This window comes from Equus przewalskii, chromosome 5 (genome assembly GCF_037783145.1).
Source record: "Equus przewalskii isolate Varuska chromosome 5, EquPr2, whole genome shotgun sequence".
Classification (NCBI taxonomy): domain Eukaryota; kingdom Metazoa; phylum Chordata; class Mammalia; order Perissodactyla; family Equidae; genus Equus; species Equus przewalskii.
The window spans coordinates 65,100,772-65,124,296 of record NC_091835.1 but is presented as its reverse complement, the minus strand read 5'-3'; the positions used below and the strand labels follow the sequence as shown (position 1 = coordinate 65,124,296).

Sequence of the window (23,525 nt, the reverse complement as noted above, 5' to 3'; positions counted from 1 at the left end):
GCGGGGCAGGGAAGATGTTTCCCAGAAGCCCGCGCCACTCTCTGCCGTACTCCCTCCCGCTCACAGGCCGCGTGACGTGACTCCGCCCGCCACGTTCCTCTGTCGCAAACGGCGGTTGGTGGGCGCCCCCGGGCGGCCCCGTTGAGCGCTGCAGCCGTGCGCGCAGGGCCAGCGCGAGCGAAAAGCGAGAGTGCGGCGGGTGCTGCCGCCGCCGTCGTCACCGTAGCGCGCCGACATGTGGCGGCGCGGCTGAGCGGAGCGGAGGGGGGAGGGGAGGCGCGGGGAGGGGAGGGAGGAGGCCAGACAAGGCGGGGGAGGGGGAGCAGCGGTGGCGCAAGCCGCGCGGAGCAGCGCAGCCCGGGTCAGCTCCCTGCTCCGCCGCCGCCTGCCGACCCGGCCGGCCGAGCCGGCGCCCCAGCGGCCCCCGGAACACCTCCAAGCGGACGAAGGAGTCCATGTTGGGGAACTTGGCGGCGGCGTGACGGGGACCTAGGGACCTGCAGTGGGGCCGCCACCGCCGCCGGAGCAAGCACGTCGCCCTCGGCCTGAGGTAAACACGGGCCGCTCCGGGGGTGAGTGGGCTCAGGCCGCTGTCGGGGCGAGGCGGGGGGTGCGGGCCGGCGCGGAGCGGAGGAGCGGGCCCGGGGCGCCGAGAGGGCCGACAAAGTTTCGGCATCCCGCGCGGCCCAGGCGGCTTCCTGCGCTTGGAGGAAAGTTGCAGCTGCCCCTCGAGGCGGGGGACCCCGCGGTGGGGAGGGCCCTGCTTCTCTCTCGCTGCCTCGCGGGGGAGGCCCGGCCCCGGCCACCGTCGCCTCTCTGTCGGCGCCCCGTCCCATTTCCTCCTTGTGGCCTACCCGCCTCCCGCCGGCCGAGCCTGTCCCCGCCCGGGCGCGGGGTCCTGGGGGGTGGGGGGCGGCCGGGAGGAGAGCGGCTCCACGACGGAGTCGCCGGCCATGCACCCCCTCCCTGCGGTGGAAACGTGTCCTGCTGGGCTTCCGGGCGCTCCCCGACCCCCGGGGCCGCTGTACTTGGGAGACTTTGCTTTTGTCGCTGGCGTCCGAGCCCGCTCGTGAAACCAAACTTTACTGCGCCGTGACCTCGGCGGGTGCGCGAATGGGGAAGAGCCGGCGCTGCAGAGCATCCGTGTTTACCCCATGCCCTGTGTTTCGAACTACTCTGCCGTCCCCACTTTTTAAACCCGTCCCCAGGGCTGACAACAAAAGGGCTGGGAGATCTAAACTTAGTTTAATCAGTCGCCGCCCCTGCTCAGACCTGAGAATTGAGAACCATTAAAGACATTTCTTACAGATTGCTGGCGGTCTTGCGACCCACACACGTTTTGAAAAGTTGTTTTAAAAGTAAACGCCTGGTTTAAAGTAGTTGATTAAAACAGTCACAGATTCCAGTGTCGAAGTTTAAAATACCCCCAATATATTTCGGTAGTGTATTACAATGTCTACGAGTTGAGCGTTTTTTCATTCATTTTGGATTACATTTCAACTAACGTATTTACCGTACTACCAGTGAACTAAGAGATTTAAGTGAAACTGATCAAAAAAATTTTAATGCTTTGGCTAGTAAATGCTGATCTTAAATTTTCTCAATTTGGGGGTTTTCACTGAATTTTGGAAAAAGCATATTAATAGATGCATTTTCTCGTTTTAAAACAAGTTAATTGATGAATATGCTATTTAGCTCAGCAGTGGAATATTGAAGGTAAAACATTCTTGAACAACTGGTGGTTCTTGTATGTTATTAGTAATTGTATTACAATTTTGCTATGTAATGAAGTCTCTTTCCAGACCATTGCTTTCTCTTTCCTGTTTGTTTGGCAGTTGGCTTAATCGTCTCCCTTTTTTGCTATTGGTTAAGAGCTGCAGTAAAAAGTTTGTGGGACTTTTTGTTTTTGTTGTTTTAACTTACTGGACAGAAGAGATGAAATTTTAAAGTTGTCTTTGGATTTCTTTCATTTTATACTATGCCATCAAAGATAATCTGAATTTACTTTTCATTGTGTTTATGCAATATGATTTTTTTTTTTAATTGGCAATTCTTATTGTAGCTGCACTTTTTACACTGTAATGTTCTTTGGTGCTTGCAAGTATGTTAATAATCATTCGATTCTACATTCGGATAATGACCTTTTTGCCTGAGAATTTGAGTACATTTTAAGATTTCATTGGGATAAGATATGGATGTTTGCTTACTCTGAGTGTATTTATGCTGTCAGGACATTCTTCAGTATGGTCAAGGGGGAAGAAGACTGTAGCAGAAAATGGAAAATTGTTCCTAAATATGCTGCCTGAAACATTCTTGGAGAATATCTTAAAGAAAACTTATTTTTTATGCTTTTAGGTGGTGGTAATGGGGCCCATGCATTAAGATTGAAACTCTTCAGGGGTCAGTCAACTCCCTCATCATCCTTTGGGCACTAACCACTGCTTAGCCAATTTTCTTGAAAAGCTATGCTGTTAATCAGCAGAGATAGGATGAATCAGTGCAGTTACATGATGATATTGATTCATCATCAATAGCATCTTTTAGTAATCAGAGTGCAATATTATACTACTCTTCGACTTAATACTGACTTTTTAGGCACATCAGTGAGAGAGTTGTAAAACCTAACTAAAGAGAGTGGCAGACATAAAAGTAATAAAAAGAGTCAGCCCTAGAATAATTTTCATTGTAAACTTCCCTTTAGCAAGCTCTGCCATCATCTGCCTTCGTCTTTTAGTGATGTAAATTGGATCTTGACTTGCCTTGCTCAGTGAAGTAAGCCTAAAACCTAAATTCTTAATTATGTCCTCTGTTCCAAGGAATAAATTAATAGGGTTGCACCTTATCTTGCATTGATGTGGTGATAAGTGTTAACAGCACTGAGTAGATCCCAGAGACTCTGTATCATTCTTTTGCTGTTTCCAACTCTTCTTTGCATTGCCATCGTCTTTTATTTTTTTTAAAGTTGTGGCTTTGTTAATTTGTAGTGCTTAGGCACATGAAAGTTCAATACAAAGTGTAAAAACAACCCCATCATCTTTCACTTGTAAAATAGCTTTCTAAAAAGTCTCCCTATGACATTTCTTTACCTATAATCTTTAACACTCAACAGCTAAAGTGATCCTGATAAAACTTATCAGGTCATGTCACTTCTTTTGTCAGATGGCTTCCCTTGTCAGTCATAGTAAAATCCATAGTTCTTATTATGGTCTACCAGGCTGAGTGTTTCGAAACTCTTCTTCCTCCCTGACTTCATTACCTCACCGCTCTTTCTCCAGCCACATTTCTACTCTGCAGCTGAGGTTTTCTCCTACTACTCTGTATAAAACAGGAGGCTCTCCTCCCACATTTCCTAACCCTTTTTAAGCCAGATTTTTCCCCATAGCATTTATCATTTTCCAACATATTGTATAATTTACTAACTTAAGTTTATTTTGTTTTTTTCTTCACGCTAATGCAAGTTCTGTGAGAAGATGGTTTATCAGTTTGTGTCACTGTTTTGTCCCCAAACACCTGAACATGCCTGACATATAATAGGTACTCAATAAATATTTAATGAATTAACATGCTTTCAGCTGGGAAACATTAAAATGTTAAAAATAGTAATTGTGGTTTGAAACTTCAGATTATGCAAGTCTCAGTCTTTTGCATGAACTGCTAAGTTACTTCTGTCCATGCGTTATTTTCAGTTCAGGGGTCCACATTTTTAAAGGAGAGTGTGACAGAATGTGACCTTGAAACTGATTTGTTAGAATATAGAAGGAACTAAGAATGCATGGCTAAGAATAGAGTGATAATACTGTTTTACTGTTTAAAATGTTATCCTTTAGAAGCCAAATTAGACTTATTTTTGCTAGTTCCATAAGGCAGAACTAAGATTGTGGTGATGTATTGAAAGGCTAGAGAGGCACAAAAGTGAACATGAGAAAATCTGTCAAGGCTTTTGCAGTAGTAGTCCAGAAGAGATGAGGATAGCTTGAATTAGAGTGAGAATTGTGGAGATGGGCAAAGTGAATGGGATTTGTGATCAATAGGCCTCACTTGATACATTGAAGGTGAGGGAGAGAGAAATTTCAAAGATGACTTTGGGTTGATGGTGGTACCAGTTAAGGACCAAAGATCTTTTGATTCTGACATATTGGTTTGAAGTACCTTTGGAGCTTTCAGGTGGAAATTTCTGTAGGCATTTAGTTATATGGTTCTAAAATTTGTAGGTGAGGTATGGGCTGGAAATAGAAAATTGGAGTCACATATAGGTAGTTGAACCTATAGATGGACTTGCATAGGGAAGGGATTATAACTTGGAAAAAAACCTCTAGAAGGGAATTGCAATGGCCTCTAAAATTAAAAAAAAAAAAAAAGTTTACTGGAGGAATGTGAGCTCCCAGAGAATACTATGAAGGTCAGAGTAGTGGGTATGTGGTATTACAGAAACCAAAGGAAGAGAGTATTTCAGGGGGAGAGTAGTCAATAGGGTCATGTGTCAATGAGAGTTGAATAAGGTATGAGGAGCTAAAAGATTTTTCGTTGAACTTAACAACATGGGGCTCGTTGGCCTTTTGGACAAGCAGGATAGTAAGCTTCTTATTTTCAAACCGATGCTCTTGTAATTACCTAACTAGATCTAAAAGTACTGAGATCAAAGATTAAGAAATTATCCACCCAGGGGCCCGGCCCGGTGGTGCAGCGGTTAAGTTCGCATGTTCCATTTCTCGGCGGCCCGGGGTTCGCCGGTTCCAATCCCGGGTGCGGACATGGTGCTGCTTGGCATGCCATGCTGTGGTAGGCGTCCCGCGTATAAAGTAGACGAAGATGGGCATGGATGTTAGCTCAGGGCCAGGCTTCCTCAGCAAAAAGAGGAGGACTGGCAGTAGTTAGCTCAGGGCTAATCTTCCTCAAAAAAATAAATAAAATAAACTTGTAGGGGAAAAAAAAAAGAAATTATCCACCCACATTACAGAAGAGACCAAATGTTTACTATGTTTTAGACAGTTTACATGAATTTTCATCTGATCTTTTCAGCAGCCTTGCACTGTTGGGTGTATTACTCCACTTTATAGAACGGTGTCTAGAGAAGTTAAGTGACTTGCTAAAAGTCAGAGCACTTGCTAAGAATCTCCACCCAAGTCCATCTGACTCTTTGGCTTTTAGTTATTCATTACATCACTTGGCCTCCCGAACTCTAGATCAGTGTTGTCTAGTAGTACTCCTTTCTATGATGGTGGAAATGTTCTGTATCTGTGCTGCCTAGTATAGTGGTTGATAGTGGTATGTGGCTGTTGAGCACTTGAAATATGGCCAGTGTAACTGAGGAATGGAATAGAGGTTACTGTATTGGACAGTGCAGATATAGATCAAAAGTCATTAAGAATCCCATAAATAATGAAGCAGAGTCTTCTCTTATAATAAAAAGAGGTGGAAACATATTCTTCGTTTGAAAAGAGTACTGTTTTGCTTATATGCTAGTTTTAGGTGCTACAAATGAATATTATAGGTAATCTTTTTCTTTCTTTCAACAATCTCAAACTTTCAGAAGGTTCCAAGTACAATACAAAGAACTTTTTCCCACTACCATTTGAGAGTAAGTTACAGATGCATTCTCATCACCCCATCAAGAACAAGGACTTTCTATTAACATAAATCAGGAAATTAACTGCTATACTGTATTACTACCATCTCACCCTCAGACCTCATTCAAGTTTTGCCAGTTTCCACAGTAATTTACTTTGTAACAAAAGGATCCAGTTCAGAATTCTGTGTTGCATTTAATTGTAATGTCTTTTTACACTCCTTCAACCTAGAACAATCCCTCAGTTTTTTCTTGATTTTTATGACCTTGACACTTTAAAAGATTACAGTTCAGTTTTGTAAAATGCCTCTCAGTTTGCATTTGCCTGATATTTCCTCATGGTTGGATTCAGATTATGCATTTTTTGGCAGGAGTATCACAGTAATGATGTGTTTTCTCATTGCGTCCTATCAGCTGGCGTCCAGTTTCTGTTTGTCCTGTTACTGATGATGTGTACTTTGATCACTTGATTAAGGTGAGGTTTCCCAAGGTTTTTCACTGTAACGGGTTTTTTTATCCCCTTAGTAATTAATAAGTATTTTGTGGAGAAGTTATTTTTAGACTGTGTAAATAATTTATTCCTTATCAAACTTGCTTATTTATTCTCAAATTGTCCCAGTTTTTGCCAGTAAAAGCCCCTTCAAGCTAGTTTCTGTGTTTTTTTGACTTGCTTTGAGGACTTCCTTCCTTTTTGACACAAGAAAATTGTTCTGGGCTCACCTTGTACTTTCCCTCCCACAACCCTGAGATTAACCGTTTTTCCAAGGAGTGGTTTCTTTTAGTGGAGGAAGGTATTTAAAAACCAAGATTTGGGCACTGTATTTATTTCTATACCTATATATAGAAAATCATGAGTTAGTACCAATTTCTCCAGTTTCAAGCCACAGTATTTGTTTTAGTTTTCTTGCTTTCCGAACTTATAACTTCCTTCTCTTAGTAGGAGAAACCTAGCTCCCATTAATTATCCTTAGTGTATTTACTTCTATAATCAATCCCCAGTGAGTAACCAATTTCTCATTGCCACTGCTGCTCCTTTCCACGTGTTGCATAACATTTTCATTCCATTTAGACTATGAGACCTCGTGCCAGGATGCATTCCTTAACTCAAGGCTTCTCAGATACCTTGTGCTGAATCTCACCATTTTGCTTCTCTTAGAGTACTTCCCTCTAGGCTCCCTCACCATCCCTCACATGGACACCTTGCTCACTTACTTGGGCTCCAACACCTCCAGGCAGAATAGTAGCATACAAACATGTTCTTTTAAAGATTATACTCACTTGTTTTTCTAAAAGATGATTACACCAAAAATTTTAGTGAAAATTAGTGATCAAATATGCTCTCAACTTTTTTAATTTAAACCCTCTTGAGACTCTCACATCTCTATTAGTGATAAAACTAATCTTCCTACTTATTTTCCTTTTTACCCTAGAGTTCTCAAATGTACTTTTAATTGAGTCTTTTTAACATAATTTTGACAGCAAGGTAAAAATTAGCTCAGTTTTTTTGTATATAGGCTTTGGAGTCAGTCAGATCTGGCTTTGAATTCTGGTTGTCCCATATACTGATTGTCACCTTTTATTGGTGACTGAATCAGTGTCCCAGTTTCTTCACCTATTTTAATTTTTCAGTAACATTTACTTAAGTCCAGTGGTAATAGCAGCTGACTCCATCTCTATGTTTCATACCGTTAAGTTAGCTCTGTTTAGTGAGTGATTTTCAAGCCTTTTAATGCAATGTTCTAATATTCAATGTTGGTGGTGGTGTAGTTTTTAAAATGTACTGTAGTATAGTATTTTGAGGATTAAGTGTGCGAAGATGTGCCAGAGTATTTTGCCTGATGTAAAGTAGACACTCTCCCTACCCATGATCCTGTGCTCCAGATTTGTTGATATCTATGTGTCTGTTAGATCTGGGAATGGAACATGGCCTTTGCCCTTGTGGAGCTTAGGGCTAATCAGGCCTTCTTTATTGCTCCCCAATGTTCTTTCCGTTTTTTTCCTAACTAGTTTTCTATACTTTGTTCTCTTCCCCTACTTTCTGCTGCTGCATTATCTTCAAAATCCCCAATTTAAACATCTCAGAAACTACTCTCCAAATAGATAAATGGGAGGGAGGTGGACTTTTCCTTAGTGATCTGCTTTTTATAAAACACAATTTAAGTCCTACCTTGGACTTAAACTTTAAGTCTCTTTCTATTCTGGTTCATAATTATATCTTTGCCCTTATATTCTATTGCTGTCCTAAATGCATTCTTTCTGACTAAATTAGTCCTGACAAATACCTCATATTTGGCACTTAGCATATGTTATCTTGCTGTTCATCTTTTCTATCCTATTTATCCAACTCTACTTTTTGCACCAGGGAGGGGGTATAGTGTCTTAATCTATCTTTGTATTCCATTACCAGGTTCAATACCCTGACCACAGTAGTAGTTCAGCAGCTTAAAGTAAACAAAAACAGAAGTATAAACATTAAAGAGAACAGCCACAGCGAAGCTGCTTTGAAAATTCGCTGGGATCAGTGAAACAGTTTACAAATGATACATGACGTGTTAATGTAAATATACTTGTAACACTATTTTGTATGCCTGGATGGCCTGTCAAGAAAATTGTTTCTTTAAACCACTGTTCTAATGGGGAATAAAATATTAATAACTTAAAAAATTTGTAAGCTGTAATTCCCCTGAAAACCTTATAGAAAAGCCTTCAGATAGGACAGCTTTAATGCATTAGGCCCTCTTTCTTTAGGAATTGTACATGTCCAGTTACTTAGACATCAACATGAGTAAAATGAGGGAGATAGATGGAACAGAAAATAGCTTTATCATTTCAGAACTGCTTCAGAACTAGGTAAAACTAAAACTGAACATGAAGGAGAAACAAATCCAGTCAAGTTCTTAAAAAAAGTTTAAAATAAATTTCATATAATGTAGCCACTCAAACCTTCTTTGGTTGTTGTCTGCATGGCATATCTTTTTCCATACCTTCATTTTAACCTATATGTTTTTATATTTAAAGTGAGTTTCTTGTAGACAGCATGTAATTCAGTCTTTTTTTAAATTTAATCTGACAATCTTTTAATTGATGTGTTTAATGTAGTTATTGATAGAATATGCTCCTTTGTTCCCCATTTCCTGCCTTTTTTGAATTATGTGGATATATTTTAGTATTCTACTTTAAATTTATCTATTGGCCTTTTAACTATATTTTTCTGCATTATTTTTTAGTGGTTGCTTTAGGTCTGCTCTTGACAACTTGAAATGTGGCTAGTTTGAATTGAGATGTGCAGTAAGTGTGAAATACACACCAGCTTTCAAAGACATACTACCACAAAAAGAATGTAAAATGTCGCATTTAATGAATCTCTTATTGATTAAATGTTGAAATGTTAATAGCTGGACATACTGGATTAATAAAATATACTAAATTGATTTTATCTCTTTTAACTTTTTGTTTGTTTTTTGTTTTTGTTTTCTTCCCTCCCCAAAGCCCCAGTTACATAGTTCTGTCATAGTTGTATATTCTAGTTGGAAGTCCTTCCAGTTCTTCCATGTGAGCCTCCACAGCATGGCTGCTGACAGACAAGTGATGTGGTTCCGCGCCCCTGGGAACCGAACCTGGGCCACCAAAGTGGAGCACACTGAACTTTAACCACTAGGCCATCAGGGCTGGCCCTTTTTTGACTTTTAAATATGGCTACTAGGAAATTTAACGTGGCTCACGTTATATTTCTATTGAACAGTGCTCCTCTAGGGATTATCATATTTGCACCTAAACATTCACAGTCTGCTTTGAGTTAATGTTTACCACTTGAAGTAAATGTCGAAGCCCGATACCTCCCCCAGTGACCTTTATGTTATCGTTGTCACGTGTATTACATATATATACATATATTACGTATATGCAATGAAAACCCCACCAGAGAGTTATGTAGTTTTTGCTTTTGATGATCACACATCTTTTCAAGAACTTAGAGGAGAAAAATAGTCTTATATATGCTTTGCTGTTTACTGTTTTTCTTGTTCTGTGTCATTGAAATTTCAGGTCTCTCTCTGGTGTCTCTTCTCTTCAGCCTAAAGAACCTCCTATCCTTTATAGTAGACCTGCTGGTGATAAATTCTGTTTTTCTTAACTGAAAATGTCTTTTCTGCTTTCATTTCTGATGGATTTCTACACTGGATATGGAATTCTGTGTATTCTTATCTTTAGCACTAAAGATGTGCTGTTGTCTTCTTGGATTCCATTGTTTCTGATGAGAAGTTTACAGTAATTTGAATCATTAATAGCTTCTGTGTGCTATGTTTCTCTATCTACTTTAAAGATTTTTTTCCCTTTATCTTTGCTTTTCCCCAATTGATTATGATTTGTCTGGGCGTGTTTATCTTTCTTTTTTAGTTAATCATATTTGGTGTGCGCTGGACTTTGTTCAAATATTTTTTCCTGTACCAATCTCTTTCTCTTTTTCTGGAACTCAGATGACATGAGTAGCCCTTCAAATGTTGTCCACAGGACCCTGAGACTCTTCATTTTCCTTCAGTCTTTTATTTCTCTGTTCTTCAGATTAGATCATTTCTGTTGATGTATCTTCACATTTACTGACTCATTCCTTTGCATTTCCATTCTTTTATCAAGATGTTATTTCAGACGTTATCTTTTTCAGTTGTAAAATTTCCATTTTCTCTTTTTTTTGGTGAGGAAGATTGGCCCTATGCTAACACCTGTTGACAATCTTTCTCTATTTTATATGTGGGATGCTATCATAGCATGGCTTGATGAGTGGTGTGCAGTCTGCTCCCAGGATCTGAACCTGCAAACCCCAGTCTGCCAAAGCGGAGCACACAAACAACCGCTACAGCACCGGGCTGGCCCCCTATGTCTTTTTTTTATAGTTACTCTTTCTTGGCTGAGAACCTTTATCTTTCCATTCATTTCAGAAGTGTTAATTTTTTCTCCATGGAGCATTGTGTGTGTGTGTGTGTGTGTGTGTGTGTAGTTCAGAACAATCCTTGACAAATAAAATGTGCTGAGTAAATATTGTCTATAGTTGTTGTACATATACATAAATCATTCATTCAAAGCTGTGTATTGGGCATCCACTTTAAGGCAATGTTTCTGGATCCTGGTAACATGATGACCAAGACAGATAACAGCTTAACAATTTTGCAGTCATTCAAATCATTAACTGTGTTACCATTTCTCATTGTTTGAATACTTTTAATATCTAGTGACTTGGATTTTAATATTTTATTTTCTACCAGAGCGCTAGTAAGTTCCTAATCCTACTGCTTATCACTGGCTTTGTGATCTTGGACAAGTTGCTTAATTACGTTGTATGTAAAATGGAGATACCTCCTTCACAAAATACTATAAGAGTTAAATGAGATGACTTATGACTTGTCAGAAAGTAATAGTTAGAAATAGTATGAAAAGCATACCCAGTAGTCCAGCTCTTGGGGCATTCGAAGCATGTGTAATAAGATTACATTTAGGAAAGAATCCCAGTTCGGCACATGCCTGATGTTAATATAGGAGTGTGGTTTTTTCCTGTAAGTTCTCATAGTATGTAATAACATATTTCCAAGTTAGACTAGCAGTGTTTCATAGGAGTAAGATTATGAAATGCCTCTTTAAATTATGTGTGAAATACTCATTTAAGAACACATTGATTATATACTTATGTAACATAGTAAATTGTCTTTATCTCTATGTGAGATAACTACCTAGGATGAGTTAAAGAAGTTCAGATGATAGGCATAGCTAGAGTAAAGAGAGAGTGGGTGTCCTGTTTACTATAAAAACAATTGCTTCTTTTTTTCAATATTTGTTTCGCTGTGGCAACTTGTATCAATTTAGAAGGGCTTAATATGAAGAAGGTGACATTTCTTGACGAACCAAAGAATGACATTTAGCATCTGTGCAAAAATGAGACTAATTTCTGGAGTTGAAACTCTGTACTGTAAGGTTTTTAGATCTTGTTTAAATAGAACAAAGCAATATTTCAGAAGCAAATGTTTTGAACATTGTCCTTTTTTTCCCTGTTATCATAGATGAAATCCATTTCCATTCTTCCATAACAAGCATTTGTATGTGGTCATTTTTTGTCACTAATTCCTCTTTAATTCTTTGGATTTGTTTATTTTGCATGTGTTTTCTGTGCCCTACATAATTTTCCCATTTCCTTTTTTGGGAGGTAGGTAGACAGAGAGTGCCATTTTAGTCCAGAAGTCTTTCCAAGGTAGACCAAGTGTTAAAATAAAGATACTGTTGACACTTTTCCTGTTTGGGGTTAGAAGAAAAGGATGAAAAGACATTGGTTCTTGCTCTGCTTCCATACTTGCATCCAGGATGCCTTTCTTCTTCTCTTGGCTGTTTTGCTTGCCGGATGTGAGGCTACAGTGCTGTTGATCCCAAGGGCTCCTGTAGTCCTCTTTTTTTAATTAAAGATTGGCACCTGAGCTAACAACTGTTGCCAATCTTCTTTTTCTCTTTCTCTTTTTTCTTTTTTTTTTTTCTGCTTTTTCTCCCCAAATCCCCCAAGTACGTAGTTGTATATTCTAGTTGTGGGTCCTTCTAGTTGTGGTACGTGGGACACTTCCTCAACGTGACCTAATGAGCAGTGTCATGTCCGCGCCCAGGATCTGAACTGGCAGAACCCTGGGCCGCTGAGGTGGAGCGCGTGAACTTAACCACTCTGCCATGGGGCCAGCCCCCTGTAGTCCTCTTGAGAGGTTTGGTTCTGAGATGAGTCTCTAACATCTCACTCTTCTTTTGCTTTTTGTCTCTAATAGGCAAAAGGCTTAATGTTCTATATGTAAACTCTACTTTTCCACACTTGTTAACACTTCCCTTCAAGGGACCTGTGATAGGCACTAAGGAATTGCTGATGGAAAGAAACAAAAAATATAAGAGCTTTAGATTTCCCATTTCTATTTAAATTAGTTAATGTCATCATACTTTAGTAAAAGGGGTAGAGAAAATGGGGATGAGAATCTCCAGGACAAATCAAGATAACAATTAACTCCTTCCATTTCCTCCTCCATACCTTAAGCAGGAGTGGAGTTATCAGACAGGAGTTGCGTAATTATATATTGAAATTGTTGGAGGACCTATAACATGTTTCTGTTCTATAATAGTTTCTCATTTGGGGAAATAATGGGAGCCTATCATATATTACAATTTCTTTATCAAACTCCCTCTGGCAAACTATCCAGGCATATAGAAGGCACTCATTTTTCTTTTTTAGAAAATAAAGCATTGCGTTGTAGATATATTCTGCTCATAGAGTACTCAACTGTCACATAAAAGTGTAACCCAACTGGGAGCCAACTTTAGTGTCTTTCTTCCCCCAAACAATGAAAAACTGGCCAGCTCCATACCATCACTAGGGTCTTGGAACTGATCTATTTCTACAACTCTGCCTTAGAATTTAGTGTGGTGTAAAATTGTGCCTGTTGCTTTTAATCTGTGTCCCACTGGCTGTAGATATGCGTTGTCTGTCAGACCCTTCAGTGCTATAGAAATGCAGGAACCAGAGAGAGAAAATTTAAATGCCTCATCTCAAGCTCCTCTGTGGCAAAGTAGTTTAGGTGGCCTCTATCTGTTGGTGATAGCGTAGAACCATTGGAAAAGCTGAGACCATGATGTTGTCAGAGAAAAAGGAGCTTTGTTGAAAATATTAACAATTTATATCCTAGCCCATAATTGCTCTATCATGTTAGTCTTTACTTTTAAAAACATTTTTTAAATTTTATTGACATATAGTAAAATTGACCTTTTTTGGGTGTGTAGTTCTGTGAATTTAATACCTATTTAGATTTATATTACCATCACCAGAGTCAGGATTCAGAATGGTTCCATCACCCCAGAAAACCTCCCTCATGCTATCTTTGTAGTCAAACCCACCCCTAACTCAGGCAACCACTGATAGTACTTCTTTATCACTGTAGTTTTGACCTTATGAGAATGTCGTATAAATGTAGTTGTGTAGCTTGTAACCTTTTGAGACGGGCTTTTTTCACTCAGTATATTGCCTTTAAGATTCATCCAAATTGTTGAATGCAACACTAATCCAGTCTTTTTTATAGCTGAGTAGTATTCCATTGTATGGATGAATGTACCGTAGTTTGTTTATTTTGATGAAATCCAGTCTATCAGTTTGTTCTTTTCTTGTACTGTCTTTTCTGGGATTGGTATCAGGATAATGTTGAACTTATAAAATGAGTTGGGAAGTATTTATCTTCCATTTTCTGGAAGAGATTTTGTTGAACTTCTGTATTTCTTCTTTAAACGGTTAGTAAATCCACCGGGGAAATTATCTGGGCCTGCAGCTTTCTTTTTTTACTTTCTTTTTTTTTTTTTTTGAGGAAGATTAGCCCTGAAGCTTACATCCGCCACCACTCCTCTTTTTGCTGAGGAAGACTGGCCCTGAGCTAACATCTGTGCCCATGTTCCTCTACTTTATATGTGGGACGCCTGCCGCAGCATGGCTTGAGAAGCAGTATGTAGGTCTGCACCCAGGATCTGAACCGGTGAACTCTGGGCCTCTGAAGCAGAACGTGCAAACTTAACCACTGTGCCACTCATCTGGCCCCTGGAGATTTCTTTTTTGGAAGACTTTTTAACTACAAAATCAGTTTCTTTAAATAGTACTGGGGCTATTCAGTACTATTCTACTTAATCAGTCTTGCTAGATGTTTAAATTTTATTGATCTTTTCAAAGAAGGAGCTTTTGGCTTCATTGATTTTTCTGTGTTTTTCTGTTTTCAATTTCATTGATTTCTGCTCTCTTCGTTTCTTTCTTTTTGTCTGCTTTGTATTTTGCTTTTTCTAGTTTGTTAAGGTAGAAGTTCACATCATTGATTTGAGACCTTTTCTGATATAAGCACTTTAATGCTCTAATGCTTTTGCTGCATCTCACATATTTTAGCTATTGATACATTTGGATTTAGATCTTTGACTTTATTTTCTGTTTGTTCCCATTGTTTTTGTTCTTCTGTAACCTCTTTGTTTGGGTTATTTGAACATATTTTTTAGTATTCCATTTTAACTTAGTGTGTTTTTGCCTATATGTAATTTTTTTAGTGGTTGCTCTAGGGATTATAATGTACATACTTATATTTTCACAGTCTTCTTAGAATCAGTATTTTACCACTTCAAGTGAAATATAGAAAACTTACCACTGTTTAGGTCCCTTTATGTTGTAATTGTCTTTTGTTGCATTTACGTTTATTGGAAATCTTATTGGAAAGTGTTGTAATATTTGCTTTTAATTGCTAAACATATGTTAAAGAATTCAAGAGGACAACAGTTAGTTATATTTACCCAGATAATTACCAGTTCTGTTGCTCTTCCATCATTCCTCATGTTCCATTTCCTCTGACTGAAGAACTTCATTTAGCAATTCTTTTAGAGGTGACAACTAATTCTTACAGTTTTCCTTCAACTGAGAATGTCTTTTGTTTCATATTCATTCCTTAAGGTTAATTTTGCTAGATTGAACATTCTGGGTTTACAGTTCTTTTCCATTTTAGCACTTTAAGAATGTTATTCTACTTCCTTCTAGCCTACGTAGTTTCTTTCTTTTTTTTTTTGGTGAGGAAGATTCACCCTGAGCTAACCTTTGTTGCCAGTCTCTCTCCATTTTGTATGTGGGTCACTGCCTCAACATGGCTGAACGTGGTGTAGGTTTGCACCTGGGATCCCAACCTACCAAATCAGGCTGCCGAAGCAGAGCACACAAACTTCACCGCTATGGCTTACATAGTTTCTGATGAGAAGTCAGTAGTTATTCAAATCATTAACCCATCTTCCCCTCATAAGTAATGCATTGTTTTTTCAATCTTCTTGCAAGATTTTGCTTTGTAATTTTCAGCAGTTTGACTGTGATGCATCCAAGCATGGATTTCATTGAAATTATCTAATTTCGAGTTTGTGAGCTTCTTGAATCTAGAGGTCTATGTCTTTCACTGAATTTGGAAAGTCTAGCCATTACTTTTTCTTTTTCTTTTGCACTGTACTCATTTTCTTCTTCTTGAGCTTTTGACTTGAATGTTAGTGTTTTGGTATTGTCCCACAGGTCTCTGAAGCACTAATAATTTTTTTCAATATTTTTTCCCTCTCTTGTTCAGAGTGGGTAATTTCTGTTGATTTATCTTCAAGTTCACTGACTTTCCATTCTGCTATTGAGTTATTGCACTTTTGAGTTCTAAAATTTCCATTTGGTAGTTCTCTCTATCTTCTATTTCTTTGCTGTGACTTTCTGGCCTCTCATTTGTTTCAAGAGTATTTGCTCTTTCTTGTTGGAACATTTTTATACCTGCATTAAAATCTTTGTCAAATGATTCACCCACTGCTCTAATAACTGTGTCATCTTGGTGTTGGTTTCTGTTTGTCTTTTCCCATATGAGTTTGGGATTTTCCTGGTTCTCTCTATACCAAGTAATTTTGGATTGTGTTTTGGACATTTTGAACATTATGTTATATGACTCAGTGTGTTGTTTAAATGCTATGGAGAATGTCGGTATTTTTGTTTTGGCAGGCAATTAATTCTGTTGGGTTTAGGCCACTCCTACCAGTTTTCTGCAGGTTGTAGTTTTAATCTCAGTTCTGTTTTCAAAATCTTTGCAGTACTATTTGGAGTTTTTCTGTGTGTGTACTACCCAGTAGCCAATCTGTGGCCTGCATGAATGTTTATCCCTTAAATGTTTTCAGAGTCTATGGTATGCTGCTTAAGGTTAAATATATGTGTAGCTCAAAGGTGAACTAGGAGTTCATGAACAGCTTACATGTATGTAGTTTAATCTTCATAATGACTGAAGTGGTTGCTACTATATCTCCATTTTATAGATGAGAAAACAAGCCTACACTGGTTAAGGTCACCCAACTAGTGACAGACTAGTTGAGGTTTGAACCCAAGCAATTTTTTCTAAAACCTGTCTTTTAGACGGGATGTTCCTGTCTCTATATTGACGAGGACTAGTATTAAAGCTTCAGCACCAAACATGCAGGTGAAGGATATTCTGAACAAAAATGTCAGAATAGCCTGCTTGAAGCAAAGAAGTCTAGTTAACAAAATCTGATAAAATTGTTATACACTGGAAATCAGGTAAGGAAAAAAAACTTTGGGAGCATTCTGCAAGGGTTTAAAAAATCAACAGTGGTATATCAGAATCAGGAGTTAGTTGATTATGTAGCGAGAAGCTGGAAAGGAAATAACTATCAAGCCGAAGGAATTAATTGCCTTAACCTTACACTGAGTGAACAAGTTGAAGGCACCAGAGCAAATATCCGTGATAGTTTAAGCCAGATTGATAAAATAAATGTAGAGAAATCAACAAAATTACATAGCCTTCAGGGGAGTTTTTAAGGAACTTAAGGACAGCATTGCAAAACTGTGGACTCAAATGTGTAATAAGTAGCTGTTATGTCAGAGAGCAGGTTGAATACAAATGTAGATAGATGCCTATACTTAAGAAAGCTTGGGAGGCCCTCGGCAATGAAAGACTTAGTCACATCTTCAAACTAGGCAGGCTTCTATAGTCTTTAATAGAGTTGGCAAACTTTTTCTGAAAAGGGTCAGATTGTGATTATTTTAGGCTATGCAGAGTATATGGATTCTGTTGCATTTATTCAGCTTTGCCATTGTAGTGCAAAAGCAGCCATAGGCAGTATGTAAAGGAAAAAGCCTGGCTGTGCTTCAACAAAACTTTATTTACAGACAGTCAGCCAGTTTTTTGACCACTGGCTGATAATGATAGTATCCCTTCCTAGACATCAATTAAAAATAGCCTTGTTTATGATTTCTCTGAGGGAGAATAACATTCTCAGAGGGAGGATCAAATTTTTGAGTAGATAATTGGGAGGCACATAATGATTTTATTTAATACTGGGATTGGGGTGGAAGATCCTGCATTAATAGTAAGGTTAAATTTGAATGCTTATTATTGCTAGACAATGTCATAAGCACAGGTTTGCCTGAAACCAATGCCCAAGTCATTAATCACTGAAATATACCACTCAGAGTACCTTAGTAAATGCCCCCTCTTTTTTGAATTGAGTTCTTTTGGACAGAGGGTTGAATTTGGGGACTGGTTTATCTTGGATAGAGGATTGAAAATAAAGAATAAAGAGGAATAGACTACCAAGAGAGGTTCTGGGAGTCAGTGTGGGTTCTTTGAACACTTTAACCATATGAATCAATATAGTATTTAGCACCTTCATGAAGTGTGCTTTGTCCTTGGCTTAAGTATGCCCAACGTAGGGACAGCTCTTACTTTTTTCCCCCATATCCCTTTCATTCAACCCTGGCTTCCATTTATCACATCAATGCCTTTCTATGGTGGAGTTTGTAATAGCAGGATTGGGTTTGGGAGTAGGGTGGGGAATAGAGTTAAACTTCCTCATGGCCATTCATTTGTCCCTCTTTTTCTTTCTTTGTACCTAAAGGATCTGATTGTACATTTTGACAAAATATTAGTTGACTTAATCAATTTAGTTGTTACTCATAAATGTTGATTTGTATTTTTTCAGACCTATATTTGCCTTTGCCTTTCACTTTCCTCTAGGGAAAACAAAGAAATTGGGCAAGCAACAATTGTATTACCCTTCCCTATTTTTCTTTTCTTACTGGAGTTAATAATAATGATAATAATAATTTATTGCATGGCAGTGAAGTTGGGATTTAAATCCAGGTCTGTCGGACTCCTAACAGTTGTAGTCTTAACTAGGATATTGATATCTTTAGATCCTGTAGGCTTTCTTGAAGAACGGTAGGAGGAAGCAAGGAGAGCAAGTTTTGAAGTGAACTAGAAAGAAATGGAGTTCTGCTTTGTAGTAGGTGGAAAGAAACAGATTTTAGAAGAGAAAAATATGGAGAGAAAGGAAGAAGGGTATGAATTTGTAAACAGCTAGCTAAGGCTAAAAAAGTTTAGTTTCTATTACCAGGAACCTCTGGTCTCTTCTCTGATTCCTTGAAGCTTCAGGTGCCTCAGCGGCTACTACAGTAGAAAATATATTATTAGCATCCAGGTATAATTTGAAGCAGTTTCCTTTTATAGAGGGTGGTAGTTATATCCTAGAGCTGTGCTGTCTAGTACAGTAGCCAGTAGCTACATTGGACTACTTAAATTTAAATTAATTAAAACTTAACAGAAAATTAAAAATTTTGTTCCTCACTTGGACTAGCCACGTCTCAAGTGCTTGATAGAAGAGTTCCCTATTGGGCAGCACTGTTCTAGAGAACTGAAATGTCTTATACACTAGTCTTACTTGAATGTGCTGTAATGGCTGGCCTGGGATTTTCACTTCCACGTATTCCGGAGTTTGTGTGGGAAAATGAGTTTTCGAGTTCCCGAAAACTGATTTGTACCAATGCTTTTTGCATTCCAAATTCTAAAAGTTGATGGCTTTTATGATAAACAAAATTTTAAAATTAGGTCATTCTTCCCAAACTGTTTTATGAACATATTTGGAATAGTATTTCTAATACATAATAGAAGCAATATATAGCTAAATAGAAAAGAGCAACCTGGAAGATAGATACACTTTCAGATGGTATATTTGGCGATATTTGATGGTGGTATATTTGGGATAACAGACTTAAAGATATTTTACCTTAGAAAAGTAGAGCCTGGGAAGAGGCATTAAAAATTGAAATTTATAAATTTAAAATAATCTGAAAAGTAAAAAGAATTTACCTAAAATCTAGAATGAACATCTTTGAAATTTATTTGAGGTAAACAAAAATTAAAAGAAAATTAGATTTGGCTTATAGGTAATTAACTTACAGAACTTACTAGTAGAACTAATAAGTAGTCTAGGTAGACTATGACTTATGATTATAGACTCATAAATAGTTAATATCATAAAATTGGGTTATATCTAACTTTTCAGATAATCACAAGAAAGAATAGCCCTGCCCACCCACAGTTTCTCTCTTAGGTATTTTATTGACCACAAATTACTGGCTAGGACCATGAGTCTGTATTTGTATTCCCATGCTTCTGTTACTGGAAATTCAAAGCAAGAGGTATTAAAAACCCTGGATTTTTAGATTAAAAACTGGAGTCCAGGCAGATAGAAGAGATAAGCATGAACAAGTTGTAAGTTTATAAGTTGCTGAGCTGAAACTTGTTACTTTTGTCTAGTGAAATGCTAAATGCTATTCATTTTGGAATAAACTGGTAAGGTAGCTTAATCATTTTAGGTATGGAAACAGTTAACCCATGATATGTTCAAGAAGCAGCACACAACTTCTAAAAATTTAAACACCTGAACAGTTTTTTAAGCAGATTTCTAACATATAAGGAAAGGCAGTCTGTAACTTGATTAAAGTCTCTTAATTTCTCAGTGATAAACTGTTACTTGTGTACTTCATTTCATGAGTTAAAATAGAGAAAATACTATTTACCGTAAAATATTAATTGTAAATTATAATTAATATATTAATATGTAAATATAAGCTTAATATCCTTAAGGGAGAAAATGTGAAAATAGCATAGATTAGACTATCCAATAGGACATAAATTATTTAGCTATGTTAAGGGATGACATATTACATCTTCTGAGAACTTCCTAGATTTTTAAAATATTGTGCTAATTTTCAAATTGACATTTTCTCACATTGAATTAACTCCAACTTAAATGTTTTTTATTCAGATGTTTAGGATAATGGAGGAGATGGCATGAATTTCCCCAAATAAAGTAGTACACTCAATTATAGATCATACAGGAGCACAATATGACTCTGAAATCATCTAAGTTGGGAAGTTGTCTAGAGCAGTGTTTCACAGGCTTTAATGTACCTATGAATTGGGTACAGATCTTGATAAGATGCAGATTCACTCAGTCTGGGTGGTGCCTGGGTATCCTGTACTTGTAACAGGTTCCCATGTGATACTGTTACTGTCCTGAGTGAATATCAAGTAGAGTAACCTATGACTATCTGCACATTTCTAAAGTAATCTTCTGTTTCAGCAATTCCATCGTTCCAGTAGCTCAGGTCAAAATACTTCAGAATTATCCTGGACTCTTGCTCTCTGACACATACCCCACAATATGTCAGCACATCCTGATGGCTGTATTTTGAAAACACACTGGAATGTGAACACTTTTCATCACCCTCGCTTCTACTCTGGTACAAGCCACTGTAATCTTCCCCGCCCCAGATTGTTGCAGTAGTCTCGTTGCTGGCCTCTACTTTTTCCTTTGCCGCCTCCTCTGCTTAAAACCCTCTACTGGCCCATCTGACTCAGAGAAGCAGCCATTGTGTTTCCCTTGGCCTATAAGGTTTTGCATCATCTTACATTCTGTTACCTCTCTGTCCTCGTCGACTGCTTTTTCTCTCTTTTACTTTATTCTGACCACACTTTATTCTAACTCTTTGTTGTTCCTTGAACCACAAACATGCCTCCTCCCCTCTGAATTTGCTGTTCTTTCTGCCTAGAATGCACTCCTCTAGATATCCACATCACTCTTCTCCTCGCTTCTTTCACCTTGCCAGTTCAAGTTTCAATTTATCAGAAAGAGTTTCCCTAAACAGTCTGTGTGAAATAGTATCTTCTCTACTTTCTCACTTATTAGCCATACTAATTGAATGTTTTATTTTACAATCATATAGTTTTATCTTTCTCCAACACACTTCTCAACATCTGACATACTAGATATTTTACTTAACTTACATTGTTTATTGTATCTCCCTGACTAGGATAAAGGCAGGAATTTCTGTCTTGTTCAATGTTGTACTTACAGCATTGCCTAATAGTGTACATATAGCACTCAAATCTTTGAATTGAAAAAAAACCTCACAGCTCATTGAGCTTCTGTTTGAATAGCTTCATTGGTAGGTTATTCTACCTACCTTCAGAACAGCCCATTCCATTTGAAGCTAACTGCTAACCTTCTTCTTAAGCTTTCTATTCTTCCAGGCTAACCACCTTACTGCTTTACCTTTCTGCATTTGATATGGTTTTCAGGGCTGTCAGCATTTTAGTCATCTTCCCTGGACACTACATCATTTTGTTGTTTGTTCCTAAATAGCGTCAGAACTGAAATAAATGTTGCAAATGTAGGCTGAGTGGGAATTTTTCCTCCTTTTTGACATTCTACTTTTATTAAGGCAGACTGTGATTAAATTAACTTTTTAAAAAGTAGCTCTGATCCTGGCTCATTTCAAATTTTTAATCCATTAAAACGTTTAAATCGTTCTTATATGTGCTAGTAAGTTTATTCTGCTTTACAGTTGGTTGTTGAATCAAGGTAGGGGCCTTTGCTGCGTTTCTCCTTGTTTGACCTAATAGAGAGTTTTCGTGGGCAATACATATGTTAATCTAGCATGTGTAAATTATTTAAGAAACTAATAGAAAAATTACTTAATATATATATGGGAGAATCATAACTGATGAAATTAGGGATTTCTTGTGCCTAGATATTACAAAGCATATTTGAACGGTTCATTGCAATCATGTGTCTTGCATCAATTCAAGAAAGAATTCTGAGTTGATTTAAAAAATAATTTTACTTCATTAATTTGTTCCCTTTGACTTAAGAAATTAATTTCCTTTCCCACATTTCTCATTTTGCCTCCTGTAATCACCATTTTCCTTGTCCCCTAGGCCAGAATAGTCTTTGACTCCTTTCCCGTATTTATTTAGTCACCAAATCTCAGAAATTCTTTAGCTCTGAACTTACTTTCTTTTCTTCACTTCACAGCCAGTTACTCTAGCCATGCAAATCTCTATGCTTCTGATCTCTCCCCACTATAATCCATTCTGTGCTTGTCAGTAGATGATTCTTTTAAAAGATTTATTTACATCACTTTTATCATGTCAGTCTTCTTCAGGGGAATCTATAAGATTGAACCTAAACTTCTCAGTCAATTGTGAGAGATCCATCTGTAATCTAGCCCTGCTTGATTTACATTGCTCTGCTTCTTGCTTTCATTACCCCTCACTGTAGTCTTTCAGATGCCCATCTCCTCAGTGTACACACTCTCTTCCTCTCTCTCTCTTATACTTTCATTCACTCACTCACTCTTGTTCTTGGCACATTGACATAGCTAAACTCTATTTTATTCCTTCACACTATGTTGTTTCTTAAATGCCTTAAATTCCTGAACACGTATAACCGGTCTCCTTCAGTGAAAACTCCAGTCCAAATTGATCTCTTTCCCCTAAGCTCCGATTGTATTTAAGTCTTTAGCACAAAATTTATCATTTAGTCTTTGTTGATTAATACTTATATAAGGCTTTTCCTTTCAGTACTACTGTGTGCTTGATGACATGGAGTATAAAAGAGGTACTGGATTATCCACAAAATATACTGGCTTGGCTTGTAACTATGTTCTTTTATGTGTAACATAATTTCTTACAGTTCTGGGGGGGTGGTGTTATTATTGGGAGAAGGCAAACATAAAATTTCTCTGTAATTCATCCTGTAGGAAACCCTTTTTCAAGGAGAAATGAAGAAGAAAACTTTATATACCCTAAATGTGGGAGATCAGGAGTATGAAGATACGGAAGGTAACTTTTGATTTTTATAAAGCTTGTGTGTTGAAAGCAAAACTTAGTGTTTCCACACTGTTCATTTGTATACATTTCAAAATACACAAGTTTTTTGTTTTTACTTCTTTTGTTCTTAAATTCTGAAATAAGCTGTCTGAATAAGAAATGCAAACTTTTTTTTTCCTCCTCCTATTTTGTTTTCAACTAATCAAAGTTTTTGGTTTGTTGAGCTCTTTTCCTTTTCTTCTTAAATTTTGCTCCCTACTTGTTAAGGAATTCAGAATTATGTACTTTTTCTGTTTTTGTTGTTGTTGTCTTATTTCTTAAAAATAGCATTGATATTTTCCTCTGCTTCTAAAGTTAATATTTTAATCTTCACTGTCAACAGAAGAACCTTAGAACACTTTAACTCTGATCATCCTACTCTTGATTTATAGGTTATAGTCACCCATCATTTTAAT

The 23,525-nt window shown here is 37.8% G+C and overlaps 1 protein-coding gene across 9 annotated transcripts in view; it reads left to right on the top strand.

Annotated features, from left to right (window-relative positions):
- The first annotated feature begins 287 nt into the window (after positions 1-287).
- SCAF11 (SR-related CTD associated factor 11) overlaps positions 288-23,525 on the top strand; it is a 67,395-nt gene continuing 44,157 nt past the window's right edge. For 4 of the 9 annotated variants that reach the window (XM_070619451.1, XM_070619453.1, XM_070619449.1 and 1 more), the window contains exons 1-2: positions 411-550; positions 23,001-23,082. Coding sequence is in view for 3 of the 9 variants with exons in the window: in XM_070619448.1 (XP_070475549.1) it covers positions 23,022-23,082 (61 nt within the window). In the remaining 6 variants the exon portion in view is untranslated. Of the gene's footprint in view, positions 573-23,000; positions 23,083-23,525 lie in introns of all 9 variants that reach the window. The other 5 variants (XM_070619448.1, XM_070619446.1, XM_070619452.1 and 2 more) reach the window with 3 other exon arrangements.